The 17891-nt window shown below is 41.7% G+C and overlaps 1 protein-coding gene across 2 annotated transcripts in view; it reads right to left on the reverse strand.

Annotated features, from left to right (window-relative positions):
- Positions 1-1795: 1795 nt before the first annotated feature.
- BEND4 (BEN domain containing 4) overlaps positions 1796-17891 on the reverse strand; it is a 37188-nt gene continuing 21092 nt past the window's right edge. Inside the window, exons 5-6 of one of the 2 annotated variants that reach the window (XM_004419017.3) lie at positions 11921-12161; positions 1796-8451 (exon numbers count right to left, since the gene is read on the reverse strand). In XM_004419017.3, the coding sequence (XP_004419074.2) occupies positions 8234-8451; positions 11921-12161 (459 nt within the window). In that variant the 3' untranslated portion in view covers positions 1796-8233. The remainder of the gene's footprint in view (positions 8452-11920; positions 12162-17891) is intronic. The other variant, XM_087434254.1, reaches the window with a different exon arrangement.

The following is a 17891-nucleotide window of genomic DNA, read 5'->3' on the forward strand; positions in this document are numbered from 1 at the left end:
CCAATTAATCTACTGTTTTCTTTTGTTGCTTCTGCTATTGGGTGTCATATTGAAGAAGAATCCACTGCCTAATCCAAGACCATAAAGATTTCATCCTATGTTTTCTTCTAAGAGTTTTATAATTTTAGCTCCTCCATTTAGGTCTATGATCTATTTTGAGTAATTTTTTGCATATGGTGTTGAGTTAGGGTCCAACTTCATTTTTTTTGCTGTGGATATCCTGTTGTCCCAGCACCTTTTGTTGAAAAGACTATTCTTTTGCCATTAAATTGTCTTGGTACCCTCGCTAAAAATTATTTGACCATAAATGTAAGGATTTATTTCTGTTGGCTATCTGGGTTCCTGTATTTACATATGCATTTTAGGATCAGCACGTCAATTTCTGCAAAGAAGTCACTGAGATTTAGATAGGGATTGCAATGACTCTGTAGATCAGTTTGGGGAGTACTGCCATCTTAACAATATTAAGTCTTCCACTCCATTATCATGGGACATTGTTCCATTATTTAGATCTTTTTATATTTCTTCCAATGTTTTGTAGCTTTCATTGTATAAGTCTGTCACTTATTTTGTTAAATTCCTAAATATATTACTACTTCTGATATTATTGTAAATGGAATTGTTTTCTTAATTTCATTTTCAGATTTATTGCTAGTGTATAGAAATATAATTGACTTTTGTATATTGATCTTGTATCCTGCAACCTTGCTGAATTTGTTCCTAATACTCTTGTTCTGCAGCTTTACCCCATGTGTCCTGCTACAAAATATTAATAAACCTGAATTACTTAATATTCCTCTTTTAATGCTTGGTGAATAACAAAATTTTAATTTCATTTTAACTGACATCCGAATTCAAACCCAAATTATTTGGACTAAATTATGGCTTTTTCATCCAAATCTGCTGGTTAAAACGTTGCATCTTCTAGTACAAAAATAAAACATCTTCTTATTTTCCCTAAAATGAAACAATATGTTTTGTCTTAGCTTTTACTAAGTCTGATTTATAAAATGATATTTATTCAATTTTGCTCTTTTGTAATGGATGATACGTCAGATTTATGTTTTATGCAATAACTGAAAGTGGGAAGCCACAGCCATGCCACCTTATTTAGCCATAGCTACTTTGCTTTTGTACTCAGATCACGGTTTGAAAACCACAAGCAAGCAACATTTGTTCTTTTTTTTTTTGTGAGAAAGATTGGCCCTGAGCAAACATCTGTCGCCAATCCTCCCCTTTTTACTGAGGAAGATTGGCCCTGGGCTAACATCCGTGCCCATCTTCCTCTACTTTATATGTGGGACGCCTGCCACAGCATGGCTTCACAAGTGGTGCGTAGGTCCACACCCAGGATCTGAACCTGCGAACCCCGGGCCACCAAAGTGGAGCGGGCGAACTTAACCACTATGCCACCAGACTGGCCCCAACATTTGTTCATTTTTAAAGGTCATGAGTAGCAGCTGTATGTTTTTTTCCTCCCTGATAGAATGGTACTGTGAGTAGGAAGCATGTGTGTTTATAATGTGTGAATGTACTGAATGGAAATCCTCTTGGATTACATGTTACTCCTAGATCATCATTGGATATCCCTTTCATTCACTAGATCAAATGAATTTTTTGCATGATTTTTGGTCAGTTCTCTGACATAAATGAGTACCTTTTACATGGGTATTAAGCACATAAAATTTTCTTGGCATTCAGAGACAAGCAGAAAAGCCTTAGTGTCAGGGAAAAAAAAGTTCTTTTCAAAAAAACCAGCAAAGATTCTTCAATGAATTGGAGAAAGATGCAAAAAGCAAGTTAAAACACTTAACAGAGACTTGACATTTATTGTGCAATTTTATCTCCAACAGAACATGTGGCATTCTAGAGGTATATGAGGTAATAAAATCAATACTCCAATTAGAACACCTGAAATAACTGGCTTCGGTAACAAATGCTTCTTATAATTAAAAATATTGAATGTTTAAAAAACTCTTATAACATTTTAAGTTCCTAAAAGAAATGTGCCTAACACTTAAAAAACAACTTACTCTTCTATATAAATTGTTCACAAAAAAATCTTGCTATTCTATATTACACTATGCATTTATATAGTTTTATTAACATATCCCTAGTGGGTATTAACTCTACACAGTACAATCAAATAGAAATTGTTCATAGAGAATCAACAAGACTCCAACAGTAAAAATATTAAGATCAATGGATTTGTCACAGTTTCGCCACAAGTGTTCATCATAGAAAAAAGAGTAAAGGCAAGTGGCCCCCGTGTTAGGCTGCTACATGAAGTTCCAGAGAGGAGAGACGTAAAGGCAATGCTTACATTGGGCAGGATCCTGCTGGACCAGTGACCTTGAAAGCTTCAGGACCCATCTCATGGTCCGGCATGTCCCGTTCCCAAGAAACACAAGCCAGGCCCTCATGGCCTTGGCAAGCTCTTGAACTTAAACACAGCCAAAGAGATGTTAAAGCCAAAACTACAGGAAAGAATCAACAGATCACTGTATTTTCCTACAAAATCTTCACAACAGTTCTCACAGTGACATCATAAATTAAAACCCTCTCCAAACCAGACTCATCAGTTCTAAGGCTACAAATACAACAAATAGGAAAAGTGAATGGAACATTGCCTGACTGAGGCCCAGCGCCATTTCTAACATCTAGGAGTTCCCAAGGAACATTACTTCACTGAGTTCAGAGTTTTGCTTTTACATCCCTGCATTTTTGTACTAGGAACCTATGAAATAAATGTGAACAAATTAGTGATTTTAATTTATTCACTACTTTAAAATTTTTTCTACTCTTCATCATAGGATCTTACATAAGACAAGCCTTATGCAGAGACCTTGGCAGTTCCCAGAGGATATATGGTTTATATGCTCCTACTGAAGCATGAACATACTTTAAAGGTGGTTTTTAATAACACAAATATCAACTTTACCTTGATGGCATAAACAAATCTATTCCAAAGTCTTGACGGGCTTTGAGAACTCTGCTTTGGCTACTGGGGAAAACTCAACTAGACATTTTGCTTACTAAGCCCAAAGTGATCCTCTTACTAGCTGAGTACCCTGTGCAGTGTCCTTATCAATAAAATGCGGATAACAACAGTAACAGCCTCAGAGGGTGGTTGTGAGGATTAAAATGAGTGGATGCATTAAAGTGCGTAGCAATGTACCTGGCATACAAAAACTCAATGAATATTCGCTATAGTTACTATTGTTGTTAGTGGTTTTGGATGGGCCTAAATAGTTTTCCAACATGGCCAAGACCCATCTGGCCACTTGTATTGGGACAATTATTCTGAGAATGAACAAGTTTTTGAATGGTCTTTTTAGCAGATGTATTTTCATTGCAATTTGGGGACTTGTGATTCAGTGAAAACCTAGCTCTTGTATTAGCCAGCTACGGATGGTCATGAGGAAAATTAATCTGGTCACCTTTACCGGAAAAATTTGGTAATTTAGTGCTTTCAATAGCCAAAGTGACCAAGCTGGTCATTAGAAGAGCTAAGTCCAGACCTCTCAATGTTTCTTGCAATTGAATATACTGTGGAGGATAAAAGTGGTCTCTAATGTGGAAATATATCAGGTACAGTTTTGAATTTTACAAATTAGAAGGCAAGTATTGATGGGTTATTATTTTTGCACTCCATGTTGTCTGGTATCAACTCTTCACTCTCCTCTAAAAAGTAACACAAATAGAAGAACCAGTGCCATTGGCTGACAATGCAAGTAACTTTGCAGAGGGCCATCAGCTGGGTGACATTGTCCTGTATTATTCCAAGTGAAGTGGTTATTTTTATTCAGTACTTAGACCACTGAAAGAAGCCATCATTATGTTTAGAAAAATATTTCATAATGATACACATCGCTGTTTAGACACATTTACATTAGAGTTCTGACTCAAACGTTCTATTTGACATGTTTTGCCAAGCAGTTTTGGCAGGTGTCGTCACATTAAACACACACCAGCAAGACTTGCACCATATGTGCAAAATCATTTTCTACTGCATTTCTAAAAATCTCTATATAAGAGCTATCAAAAATTACACAGATCTGTACTGTAAAATGACATAGCACTGAGTGAAAAAAGTTATATGTTTAAATCTTTTCTAAAAATGAAGTTATCCAAGAATGAGATTTTAAAAAATGATTGAAATCTAAGAAAAAACTAAGGAGGTAGTCCATGGGTATTAAGTTTAGATTCTAAAGCATATATGAATGACAGAATCCAAATGAGGGCAATGTATGTTTGTTTCTCTGAAAATAGTGCGTGTTTCATCTTACACGATGCTCCATCCATTTTCTGATAGCAAGAGAAGGATGACAAGCCATAAAAGTGGCAGGAAAATGTCGAAATTATGAACCCATAGATCCCCAAGTTTGTATTATTGTCTAGATTTTGGGAAAACATCTGATATTACAAGAATAGTTACTGGACTTAAAAACCATTCTAGTGAGATCTGATACATGAACTAGTTGGATCAAATCATATATTGTAATAACTCCTTATAATTCTGATGAAGAAATCTCTTAGGTCAATGTGTTTATGAGTGATGAAGGGCAAAGAAAAATCCAGAATGTAAAATCACTCACTTGTTCTATAGCTGTGTAGTAGCTCCATGTACCTCTCAATTCCCCTACCAAAGGAGATGATAGCAATTCTCTGCAGACACTCTATTGTTATCCTCTACATTCCTAGTGACGCCTCATGAAACACAAACGGTGACAGTAAGCTAAACACTGTGGTGGAAATGAGGAACACTGAGAGCGATGTCGGGTTCAAGGGCTGGAGGAAATATTTTCAAGTAAAAAGGGAAAGTAAAAATTCCTATGTTTACAGTTTTTCTCCAACGCATTTAACATTGAGGTTAAACCATGAGATTCTAAACCACGCACCTTCAAAAGAGAGAGTGAGAAACGTGACTTTAGTAACTGCTTCCCTCCACAGGTTCCTGGCCTACATCCTCCAACGCAGATCATTGAAGGGTTATCCTGAGCCCAGGGAAACTGCACTTGGGGCTTCAGTTCACTGTGAAAAGTAGGCACGCTCTTTGTGATTTGATTTTAATTTGGGAAAACACAGGACACATCAAGACACTGTCACTGTTGGTAGGCATGGGCTCTTCTGATTAGGTGGATTACAGACCACACTTAGGCATTGACAAGGATGCAACTTTAGTCTTTGGTGTCAGGTCAGCCCTCTCACCAATGAAGCTACATCCTGAGCTGTTTTAATTCAACCCATTTTACACCAATGCTAAAATGACTCAAGAAGGATTCTAAGAGCTGATGTGAGTCTATGCTTCTTGTCATAAGAGCAATTTGTCCAAGTGCCAGACAAAGATGTAGACAATCAAATCAAGAAAATAAGCAACATCTTTTGGTCTCCAAAGAGATCAACTGAAGGGCTGACAGAGCAATGACAGCATTCAATCTTCCTGGTGGTGAACTTTTAACCTTGCTACAGAGACCACAAAGGTCTTACCAAAATAAAAAAAAAAGAACAATGTTTGCAAGCCCTGATTTAAAAATCAGGAGACCATGCAGGCAACCACCACGAACCAGGTAACATACCAACCTTAAAGGTGAAGCTCAAATGGTGGCATGGGACATGGACCAAGGAGAGGAGACAGCGCAATAGCTAAGCAGATGCTATGTCATAGCCCAAGTGGCTGTCAGTGCCTGGGTCAGGTGGTGGGTGAGGCCCAAGGAATACGGTGACTCTACAGTGAAGAGTGTAATGGAACCTCTGACCGGGGGCAGCTATTGTAGGTCCTAGACCCAGGAGAGGCAACACACACTGGCTGTGTGATGCTGAGTAAGTCAGTCATTTTACGGGTCTTGGTTTTCTCACGTGTTTAAGAGATGGCCAACATGTAGTTCCAACATTCTGGAATTTGTGAAGTACTGGAAAACAGCTGGTAGAGAAAAAACTCACCCAGACTGGGGTGGGGGAAAGAGGCCAGATGTGCCTTTGGAGCAAAGGGTAGGGAGCCTACCCTCGTAGTCTTCTGAGGTGATAATTACAGCCAAACTGAAGGTTCCTGTCACCCTCTCTCACAGCAGTGGTGCAAGCACCTCATCTGTAAGCAGGCCACCATGGAAGGCTATGGAGAGTGAGTGCAGAAAAGCCTTCATCATCTCCCTCACTGAAGACCAGCACAACACAGGGCTCCAAGATGATGCTCAGATGCTCAGATGTGAAGAAATCTCAAGCTTGCAGGAAAACGATAAGGGTTGGAAGTTTTTTTTTAAAGCAGTGGTCAAATATTGCTGCTATAGAACAAAAGAACACGGTACTCAGCAGTAAGGACAACCAAAGCCTGATGCAAAAAAAGAAAAAGTAAAATGGAAAGACAGATGAGGTTATGGCGGTATTTTTCTTCCGGCCAAGATTTCATGTCACCAAAGAATCTTATAAGATACCGACTTTGTAGACTTCTAAAAACTCTTCAAGAAATATCTTTCTTCCTTGGACAGCCAAAGACATTAGCCTCACGGTTCCCATAAGAAACATCGCATGTGCCCTTATCAACTCTTTTACTTCCAAATTTTAGCTAACTTGCTCAAAATAGGATTGAAGTATTAGTTCTCCCCACATCATTTAACAGATATGACAAATCACCATTTCTATAAACATTAAACTTTTCAATGGATGAAACTAATAACCATAACAAAAGCTAAAGGATCTATTTCCAGGGCTGTGCAAATAGTTGGTGCTAATTACTGAACATAAAGGATAATTTATTATTTTACTTTGACAAATAATGGCAAAACTCCCCCCTTTATAAATGGATGCTCATATATTTTAAATACATTCCTAACCAATTTTTAAAACCCTTAGTTATGTTTGAGGATGACACTAATAGCCTTCAATAAATGCTGCCCATTTAGCCCTTTGCTCCACACGGAATGGAGTAACCTGCATCAGTGTGATAAAGGAAGCCTCTCCTGGCCTCCAAAGCCGAAGCTCTCAGAAATAGATTCTAGTAACTCTACAGTATTCATTCATAAGAAATGGTACCAAATCACTACTAACTTCACAGATGGAGCTCCACAAATTAAACAGGGGAAAATGAATGGCAGTGGTACAGTGTTAACTTAGCCAGAGCTTGTAGTTCAAGAGAATATTGGGGTGAAGGAGGCACACAACAGCTGGGATGAAACATTTTCATCAATGACAACGTGAAACAGTTTTACGCAAATTCTAAAGATCAACTCAGCACAGGAAGACCCTCAAATTTCAGCAAAATTATAAACAAGCCCATTGCATAGTTGTCACAACGGCCGTGAAGCTGTGTGTACACAATTCCAGAACATCTGGTCAGTTCAGGGAATACCATCAGTCACACCACTTGTTGGGTCCTCAGTGCACCAAACAACTAACTGACTGAAATTCTCTTTGTTCAACCCATCACTTTGGCATTGTGTCAACAAAGCCTGAGTTAAGGCTATGGAAACTGTGGATCTATGAACATACAAAATCAAGAATTTGAAAACAGTTTTGGATCTTTGGATGTTTCCTGACTGAAAGAATGAAAACTCACTGTTTGTAAACTCCAGAGATCACATAGTGTCTTCCGGATCCACATGGTAGAATGTTTTTTTGGTAAAAATAACTGACAAATACGGCTGACTTCCAATTAATCGCTTACTAGAGGTGGCCTCCATTCTCTGGTTTCTTTTTAGTAGGCTTTGTCAATGTAGAGACAGACGTCACCTATCCTACGTCTGCTGAGAAGTATGAATTTGAGTCTTTGGAAAACATAAAGACAACTTATTAGAATTAAGAAAATGCTTGTTCCTTGTCTCTCAAAATAACTCCATGTCTCTACTTGCTCCCATGGGCAGGAACACTAACCCAATCTCCCTGGGGACCAGCTCTGCTCAGGGAGCAGAACTTACTTGAAGATTTCAGACAGGTGACCAGGAGCTCACCTATATTTTTCACCCTCACCGTCTAGCTAGTAATCATCTAAAATCAATTGCAGTTTTTTCTTTTTATAATATAATATTCCAAAAGTCTGTTGTAGGCGCCATAGATTTCCCAAACAACCCTAAAATGGATTTCTATTTGGGAACTGTGGCAGTAGGTCAAGAGAGTTAAGGTTTAGGATGTGTAAAGTCTAACAGAATGACATGCTTTGGACTCTAAGGTGACAGTAACAGGACATTCACAATTTGAACTCTTGAGAGGACCGGCTGCTACAGTGGAAAGATTTTGTCCACTAATCCCCAGAGCCATCCTGGGAATTTTTATTGAAGACTTCATCTTGGGAAGCCTGGTGATCGATCCCTTCATAAAACGAGCCACCGTTGTGCAGGAAAGTCCCTACTGCCCGCCCCTGCCGGGCGTGACCCACAGCATCGCTGAAGACTTTGTTTATTTGTTCCTCAGAGGGCATCCACCAGTCGGGGTTGGAGGTACAGTGCATCCTAATGAATTCTGTGGGAAGATATACAATAATAAAAAAAGAGAGAGAGAAAAACAGCTGGTTTTTGCAGAAGATGAGAGGACAGGCTGCTTAAACTTGAACAGACGCTCTATAAGAAAAGCTTTATGGGAAATCCAATGTAATGCCATGATGACGTCATTCTTTAGACTCAACTTATTCCATATACATTTTCTACTCATGTGCAAAAGTAAAAATCACATAAAGGAGAGGGTTGTCCTTCTAAGGAACATTTACTATTGAAATGAAAGGTACATTTATTTATAAGACGTGGTATGCACCATGCTTGGTAAAAGTTATTGAGTACATTTCAAAACCCATGTTGGTATCTGCTCACATTTTTAGAATGTTAACCTTCTCCCAAACCATAACAAATATCATTAGCATGGTATTCCTTAACCAATTACCAATTTGTAGATTAAGTTCAATAAAATAACAAAATCTCAATGAGTGAGAAACTGCCAAAGTTTTAGTTCAGAAGAGGTTTCCAAATTCTTAAAATGTATTATTGGCTACACTTATTTCTCTAATGGTATCTATGATATCTATAAATGTACCAACAAACTTTTTTAAAATGAGATTTCCTCTAAATATTTAATTTCACCAGAAAGCAATTAGCACGCCTGGAAGAGTAAAGATATCAAAAGGAGCTAAGACTCCACCGAAACAAACTCAGCCTTCTTTGGGTTGAGCTCAAACTAACCCTTCCTCTGTTTTCTCAGGGGGAAAACACACATACATAATTCCTACGTAGCTATTTTAATATGAACACCTGTAAACTGAAGTGAGCATTTTGGAAAAATTCCAAGTCAAACTGTGTTTTTTTGCCTATATGATTGCAAGTTCAAGGTGACTATTCTTTTTTTTGTGAGGAAGATTAGCCCTGAGCTAACATCCGTTGCCAATCCTCCTCTACTTTACATGGGACGCTGCCATAGCATGGCTTGACAAGTGGTGCATTGGTCCATGCCCGGGATCCAAACCTGTGAACCCTGGGCCACCGAAGCAGAGCACGTGAACTTAACTGCTACGCCACCGGCCGGGCCCTCAAGGTGACTATTCTTTGCACACCATTTCTTCTCCAGCACTGCTCTCTCTACAAACGTTCTGCTTGTAGGGCTGGATTTGTCTGAAATTTCTTTGTGAAATCCCAGCCCTATTTGCCCTTAGGAGAAGCTGACACTTTCAAGTACCCAGATCAGAACAATCTCATGAGCTGAACTGTGCCCATCCCGGCGGAGTCTAGCTTCACAGAGAAGCAGGGGCATCGCCGAGATCGTCGGCATCAGCTTCAACGTTGTGCCTGAGGTGAGAGCCTCACTGGCCTCCGCCATGAGAGGAAATTCAGGCTAATGGATGAGGATGCTGCAGCCCCGCAACCGTGAGAATGTGCTGCTCTGTGACCCCTCACCTCACCCTCTCCTCAGTATCCACTGTGGAGACAGGACTGTCCCTAATATTGTGGCAGAGACTATTAAAAGCTAAAAGTCGAGCTCATTCTATTACACAGATAGGAAGCATCTTCAAAGCCCCTCTGCCTTGTAGGGTCAAACCACCTTCCCAGAGGTCAGCCTGGAATTTGATTCCATTCCCCGAAGCACCCTGCTTTCCATCACTAATGGTCTGAGGCTTCCTTGGCCATTCTAACCTTGCTCACCACCACAAGGACATTCACCCTGGGAGTCACAGGCCTAAACTTTTAGGAAGGGAATACCATCTGGCTAACAGGAAGGCCCTAGGATTTCAGCGTTTGGGACAGATATATAAATGCTCTAACCAGCTGCCATGAAACAGACGATCACCATTTCTTGCTTATGGATTCTCCACCCAAGGGTTGAGTGGAAGCCTGTGAGTCGTGTCCCCAGGTGAGGAATGAGCTGGAGAATGCAGATTCTGGTTAGGCAGGCTGGACTGCATCAGAGTCATGGTGAGTCCAGGAGCATTCTGAAGGCAGTGGCCTTAGTGCTTTGGGATGTATGTTAATCCCTCAGTTTCACTGACTTGCTAGTTAAAATGTAAAACGTTTAATAAGAATTTCTGGAAAGGGATACTGTTGTGAGGCCCCTTATCCTGACTCCCTTAGAAGCCTCTGGGCAACTTCCCAGAGCACACACAGACGGTGCTCTCAGGAAAGCCCTCAAGCTCACCATTGCCTCCTGTTACTCGTGGTGAGTAATTCCGTCAGCTCTGATGATACTGGAGAATAAAGGAAACTACAGCTAGTCTGCCAAGACAGACCCTGAAAATTTCCATTATCCAGTCACTCTGAGTAAGTGGAATTTTAGGACTGGCCAACAGGGGGTGCTCTGGAGCACCTGTGCCTTGTTAATACTGGTGTTTTCATTCTAGGTGGTTTTCTCAAGTATGGGCCACCTCTATCAGAATCACCTGAGGTGGCAGTGATGCGCAGCAATGCATGCCTCCCCCACCCCCCACCCCAGAACAGCCGAATCAGAAGCTCAGAGTGTGCCCGGGGAATCTCAGGTGCTAACAAATACCACATCTGCGTCTGAGACCTGGGGAATCTCAGGTGCTAACAAATGCTACATCTGCGTCTGCAGAATCACTTGGGCATCCCAGGAGGGAGTGTCCTTTTTCATAAGTAAGGCCTTATCATCGATAATGTTTTTCACTGTGATGCCTTGCCAGGAAATATTTTGATCCCTGTCCAGAGTAAGTCAGTATGAAGTCTTTCCAACCAATTTTCAATAAAATTGCTATTGAACTCTACAGGTTAACATTTGAGCTTTTGGATATGGATTCTTCAGGTGTGAACAGTGTTTTTGTTGGCACTATAATGTTTCCACTTGTCAAAGTCTGTGCTTATTTGCACCTGCCGAATCAACCGTATACCTCTTGACTCTTCCTCCGCACCCTCTGCCTGGCCTGCCAGTAGTGTGGATCAGCTGCAAATCATCAGGTGCTAATATTGATGAAACGGTATTATCTAAGCACTATCTTTAACACAGGAACTCTTTTTAAACTAATAAAGTTTGGGCAAGGTATACTTTAGGCACTAAGGAAAATTAATTCTAAATAAATTTGAGGAGGTAGCTAGACAGGGGAGGGGGGTGGGTAATAGGCTGCAAATGGAAATGAGATATACCATTTTACTAATATTTTTTTAATTCCTGTCTTCCCTTCCCCTGTGCATTTCCCAACACTCCAGGTTTTTCTGGAGGTGGCCTTCTCTGGTAGCAAAGAAAATCTGAATTTAAAGCGTGAAACATGAGGTGCTATGCGATGCTTATGTGCCATTAAGTGAGAACACCAAGGCTAAAGCAAACGAAGATTTTTTTAAAGAATTTCTTGATACCAAGTAGATGGGCCACATGAAGCCTATAAGGTCTCAGAGGAAAAAAACCAAAATACAGTAAAGGCTGAACACTTGCACGGGGGAGCCACAGCCAATGCGGTGAAATGAGATCACAGATGGCGACACTGAGCGGAAGGATGCAGTACCTCGGAGGCATGTTACTTTAACTGGATCCAGAGGGCGTCTCTCAGGACCTGTCTCTCCTGACTGCACTGACCTTTTCCTTTTCCCAAGGCCGCATGAGTACTTAAGCTCATCGGTCGTGAAAACAAATCTGATGAGGTATCGAAGGAGCCGCCTCCCGTCTTTCTTTGAAGAATTTACAGCCTCGTCCCACTGTTTGCTCGTTATGTAGACAGGATAGTTGTTCAACAGCTGCTTGCTTCCCTGGAAAAGCGAAATATTTTCTCATTACCTCCTTCGCCAGCCAGCCAGAAGCCGAGGAGATCTCCATTTCAAAGGCAAACCTGCTTTTTAACCAAGTGGCTCTGCTGACAATGAACCAGGTACTGAAGAGCACAAGTAATTGCTCACACTCAGAACAGGCACTTTTCAAATTACATTTGCATTTTCTATAACAAGAGCCAATGAGGTATAATGAACACCTTTGAAAGAGGAGCTATTTATAACTTGCATTTTAACAGGTAGGTTAAAATGTGTCAAGATCCAATGACAGGGAACACTATTTAAATATAACCTGTAACTTTCCTTTTCAATCTATTAAAATATGCAAAAATGACTTTGAAGAGTGTGATCAAACAGGTCCCTTCATCCTTTGGTTGGCGGTTGAGTACTTTTAGAAACGATGCTGGTGGTCTATTTTCATAAGGTTTTACCTGTGTTTAACGCACCTAACACCTGATCACCATCGCATTACAGTGGAAACCACATTAGAAAGTGAATTAAAAAAAGGGGGACTTGTGATAACTGAAAAAAAAAATCATTAATAATAATGCAAAACAGGTTTCCTCAAATTACAGCTTCTGCAAATGCCACTATGTCAACTCAAAATTTTTCTTACTTTTCACCTTCATAATTTATGTCTGCTATAAAATTCCCAGGCTAAATAGCTGCGGAGGGACTAATTACGGGGATTTCTGCAACATTTATAAGCCATGTTTAGTCAATTGCACCTACACAACCATTACTTTAGTTCTGGTTGTCCATAAAACTCTACAGTCCAGGACAAATTAATTAACCCATGATCTCAGTTTTAATGTACTCCTTCCCCAGTAATTAAGGTGTACAAAATAAAGGGAAAACTCATTCAGTTTTACAACTCTGCAAATTTACTACAGGTTATAAATTTGGCACTGTTTGGGTCTGATAGGGTTTTATTTCAAAAAGCGCTCTGTTCAGTTAGGCACCGAGATGGGCAGCTGGCAGAGGAGCCAACAGGAGAGAGGCAGCCAGATTTGGCTATGAAATTGTCCCTGGATTATACCCATGGAAACTCATCTCCCCGGCATTCAGGCTCCCTTCAATACAGTCACGTGACTTTGTTTCCTTTTAGGGAGGCAGTTGAGGTGCACGGTTTGTGCTTTGAATTTAGAGTCAGCTCGGGTTTGAACTGAATCTTGGTTCCGGGTCTTATCTGTTGTGTTTCCTGAGCAAGTTACTTCAACTTGTTGGACCAAAGTTTCCCCGTTCGTAAAACGGGAAGAACTAAATCATCCCGGGTTTAAGAGATGAGTATTCGGGAGCATAAACCAACCCCTGGCTCTGTGTACTATAGATGATCAAAAGATGGGCAGCAGCCCACAGGTTCCAGAGGTTCCCTCCGCCCAGGTAGCTGTTTCACGGCAGGAGGCACGAGATGGAAGGATGACTGGAGTCCGGCAGTGCTGACAGAGAAGCGAGGATGAAAGATGTAGAATGGAGGGGGTTAGCCAACCACTTCCGGGATCCAGGTGTGGGAGATGGAGGAGCTAAGATGATTCCCAGGTGAAATGGTGGTGTCCTTCACAAAGATAAGGAACAGGGGGTAACGGCTGGGAGGAGGCAGATGGCAAGGGAGAGAATTCCAGTGCTTCCCATGCACGGGGGGAAGGGGTTACAAGGTTCTGACTGTTGATCCCTCACCCCTCAGGCGGCCAGGTGGTGCCTGGGGCAGGTGGGATCCAAGGCTGGCTGCCTCAGACCCCGAAGTGTGTGAGAAGTATTTCTGTGGAGGAAGCTTACTAGTAACTGTCACCATTTATGAGCAGCCTGAGGCCAGCTCCGTGCACCCTGTACCCCTGGCTTCTTTGCCCCTCACAGACCCGTGGTACTAGAGCAATTACAGAGCTGGGCTCTGGGGCAGGCCTCGGGCAGGTGACTTAACTTTCATAAACTTCATCTCTCTTCTATCAGAACAAGGATGATAACCCCAACTTGCAGGTTTGTGGTGAGGAATCCACCAATCTCCTCACCTGAAGATAAGCCCAAGAGGGTTGGGATTTTTACCTGCTTCCAGGGCTGAGACCAGTGCCTGACATACAGTAGGTGTAAGAAGCACTTGTCGAATGACTGTTGCAATAAACACTAAAGTGGCTGGCACAAAGCAGACACTAAGAATGATGGCTACAATGAAGCAATGAAGAGTTCATACTTTTTTTTTTTAAGCACTGTGGCACTGGGACATTTGAAGAGCTTCTGATGAATATAAATTGGCAAAGTTAAAAACTTTAAGGAGAACAACAAAGACAAGGAGCCATTAAAAAGAACTACTGGGGACAGAGGACTTCCACCATCCTTAATTTAAAATCATCCTCTCAGTTATGGTCCCTGTAGACTTGTCAGCCTTAGAAAAGGAGAGTGTGCAGCTAGTTTTTAAACCTTTTATTTATTTAATGCTGTACAAGTTTTAAAAACAGCTTTCCCTCAGGTGTGCGAGCTCCCCTGGCAGGCGAGGATTCCCATAGCTGTTTGGGCAAGGAGGTTAAATCCCTTCCCAGTCTCACAAGTCAAAAGGCAGAGCCAAGAACCTATCCCTGAATTCAGAGTTCACCCCTAAAATCAGAGCTGAGTCTACTTCAAGATGGGAGGTACCTGACCTGAGGGAACTGACAATCGAAGGAAGGAGCTTTCACTCTTAAAAAAATCCACTCATACAGAAGAGCTCAACAGCTCTTCTAAAATGTAGCAAGCAGCTCTCATAACAATGTAGAAATACCACTGGGAGGTAATTTTCTTCAAAAACAGGAAAAGAAAGAGAGAAAAGTAATTTACAGCCCAAAACAACTCAGAATGCTGTGTCTTGGATGAGATTTATCAGACTGTTTTAGCATAGTTAATAGTAATAAAATGTGATAAATAATACTAATAAGAAAATGCTCATATGCCTGAAGTGACAATAAAAATAGTATAGTAATAATGACGATGATGGGTCATAAAAGTTTAAATAGTCCTATCCAGAGGAAGTGTAGACATTTCCCTTATTTTTATGTTTTTCTAGAATTCTGATTGCATATGCTCTTCAATTAGCCACCAACAGGTTATTAAACTCTGGCCTATTGTTGAGTCACTTTGAAAAAAACAAGATGAACAGTGCTCATTTAATATCTTCACAGACTCATAATCAAAAGGAAGACACAGGTGTACACTAACTTTTGAGTAAGTTCTCAACTAGTCTTATGAGCAGTGTGCTCTGTGAGCAGAGAATGGGTGTGGCAATCAGGGAGAGCTTCTTGGAGGAAGTGCTTTTCAGAGGTTCTTTTTGTATACATAATAGAAATGTCAAGTTAAGAAATGTTGATCCTATTCTAGAGAGCAAAGGATTTTAAGCATGTGACGTCTATTTTGGATCCGTATTTTAGAAAAATAACTTTCCAGTGTGGAGAATGGAGAAGAAAAAATCTGCCACAGTCCAGGTGAAACGTGATACAGGTGAACTAGAGAGAGGAGAGACTATTCAACACGGCTGTAAACTCAGTGGATGTCAGGAATGAGGAAGAGGAAAAGAGTCAGTGACCCTGCAGACATTTCTGCCCGGGGTTGGTGCTGCCTTTACTGAAGAGAAAACAGGAGTGAGGATAGGCATTCAGAGGCATCATGAGATTGACATTTCTATTACGTATACAAAAAGAACCTCTGAAAAGCACTTCCTCCAAGAAGCTCTCCCTGATTGCCACACCCATTCTCTGCTCACAGAGCACACTGCTCATAAGACTAGTTGAGAACTTACTCAAAAGTTAGTGTACACCTGTGTCTTCCTTTTGATTATGAGTCTGTGAAGATATTAAATGAGCACTGTTCACCTTGTTTTTTTCAAAGTGACTCAACAATAGGCCAGAGTTTAATAACCTGTTGGTGGCTAATTGAAGAGCATATGCAATCAGAATTCTAGAAAAACATAAAAATAAGGGAAATGTCTACACTTCCTCTGGATAGGACTATTTAAACTTTTATTACCCATCATTGTCAGCACTCCACTGCTGGTCAGGCAGTAGGACACGCCACTGTCTAGAGTTGAGCCCTGGGGACGGCGGTCTAGATCTAGATTTGGGACTTGTTAGTCTACACGCAGCTGGTGTTCAGAGAGAGAACATAACTGACCAGAGAAGGAGATGAAGGATGAATCTCTGGAGAACAGAGGATAGAAAACTTTGGAAAGCATAAGAAAAGGACAGGGAACCAGAAGAGAGTCCTGACACTAAGACCAAGAGAAAGAGAGAGCAGGGAGGAGGGGTGAGGTCCTGGGGATGACGAGGGCCGGAAAATGGGCCCTTGGACTGGACAACCGGGAAAGCACCGGAGCCCTCTTGCCGGGCATTCTGACTAGTGGAGGTGGAGCCGGGTTACAGGGGTGAAAGAGCAAATGGAAATCAAGAGAGTGAAGATAACAGATATAGACCAGTCCTTCAAGTGTTTAATAATGAAAAAAATGAGGTCACCATTTGGCAAGTGCCTTCCATGATAGGCACTGGGCATGCTAACGGGGATGTGGCCTGGGCCTAACCTTCAAGGAGCGAGATGGGTCGTGGTGTAGAATGAAAGTGCCGATACAGGATGCTTTGGGTGATGGAAGGAGAAAGAAAAGACCATAATGCAGGGAGGGAGGAAGAATCAAAAGAGGGCTTATTTTCAGAGTGGGAAGACTTGAGTGTGTTTGATACTCAGGAGAAAGACCCAATTGTTAGCGCCACTGAGTCGATTCCGACTCCCAGAGACCCTGTGGACAGCAGAGTGGAGCCCTGCCCTGTCTGTTTGCACCATCCTCTCCCCTTCCAGTGCTGTATCAGACAATGCTCCGCTGCTATTCATAGTGTTTTCATGGCCAATTTTTTTCAGAAGTGGCTGGCCAGGTCCTTCTTCCTGGTCTGTCTTAGTCTGGAAGCTCCACTGAAACCTGCCCACCACGGGTGGCCCTGCTGTATTTGAAATACTGGTGGCATAGCTTTCAGCGTCACGGCAACAAGCAGCTGCCACAGTATGACAACCGACAGACGGGTAGTGTGGTTCCCTGACCGGGAAACAAACCTGGGAATCTTAACTACTAGACTACCTGGGCTGGCTAATGACCCAAGAACGGGAGAAATCAGCGCACAATACAAGGAATAACTAATGGCACAAAGTCCTAGAAGGCGGAGGGCAGCGCCAGGTGCAAGAACAGGTGTGGACCTGTCAGCAACAGCAAGGCGGAGGGGCACTGCTTCCTGGGGGGTGGGGACGCAGGAAGGTAGGAATGAGTGTGGCGGAATTCAGTGGATTGAGTTCAACTTGGCATCTCTTACTTTTCTGCTGAACTCAAGAGGGAGGGTAATGGGACTAGGGTTAGGCTGGGGGCTGGAGGAAAAGGAGAAGATCTTTGAAATAGCTCCTCTCAATTACAGGGAAAGGGAGCCACCGCCAAACAAGTCTCAGGCCACCCCTGGAGGTGTCACCCCGGAGGGGACAGTTTCAATCCGCACTAGACTGACTCCACGTTTTTCATCCTCTGGTCTCTTTTATGTGCAGAGAACTGGAAAGAAGTGTGTCCTTGTATTTCTTGAGCAGAGGCATGGGATCAGGGTGTAAACAAGTCAACAAATGTGCCGCTGGATCTACTAAATCTAAGCACGAGGATGGAATTTTAAGGTGATTTTAACTAGACACAGGGAATGTCAATGGATGTGCGACAAGATGAGAGTCAACATT

This window comes from Ceratotherium simum, chromosome 8 (genome assembly GCF_057802395.1).
Source record: "Ceratotherium simum simum isolate JZ-2026a chromosome 8, ASM5780239v1, whole genome shotgun sequence".
In the NCBI taxonomy this organism is placed as follows: domain Eukaryota; kingdom Metazoa; phylum Chordata; class Mammalia; order Perissodactyla; family Rhinocerotidae; genus Ceratotherium; species Ceratotherium simum.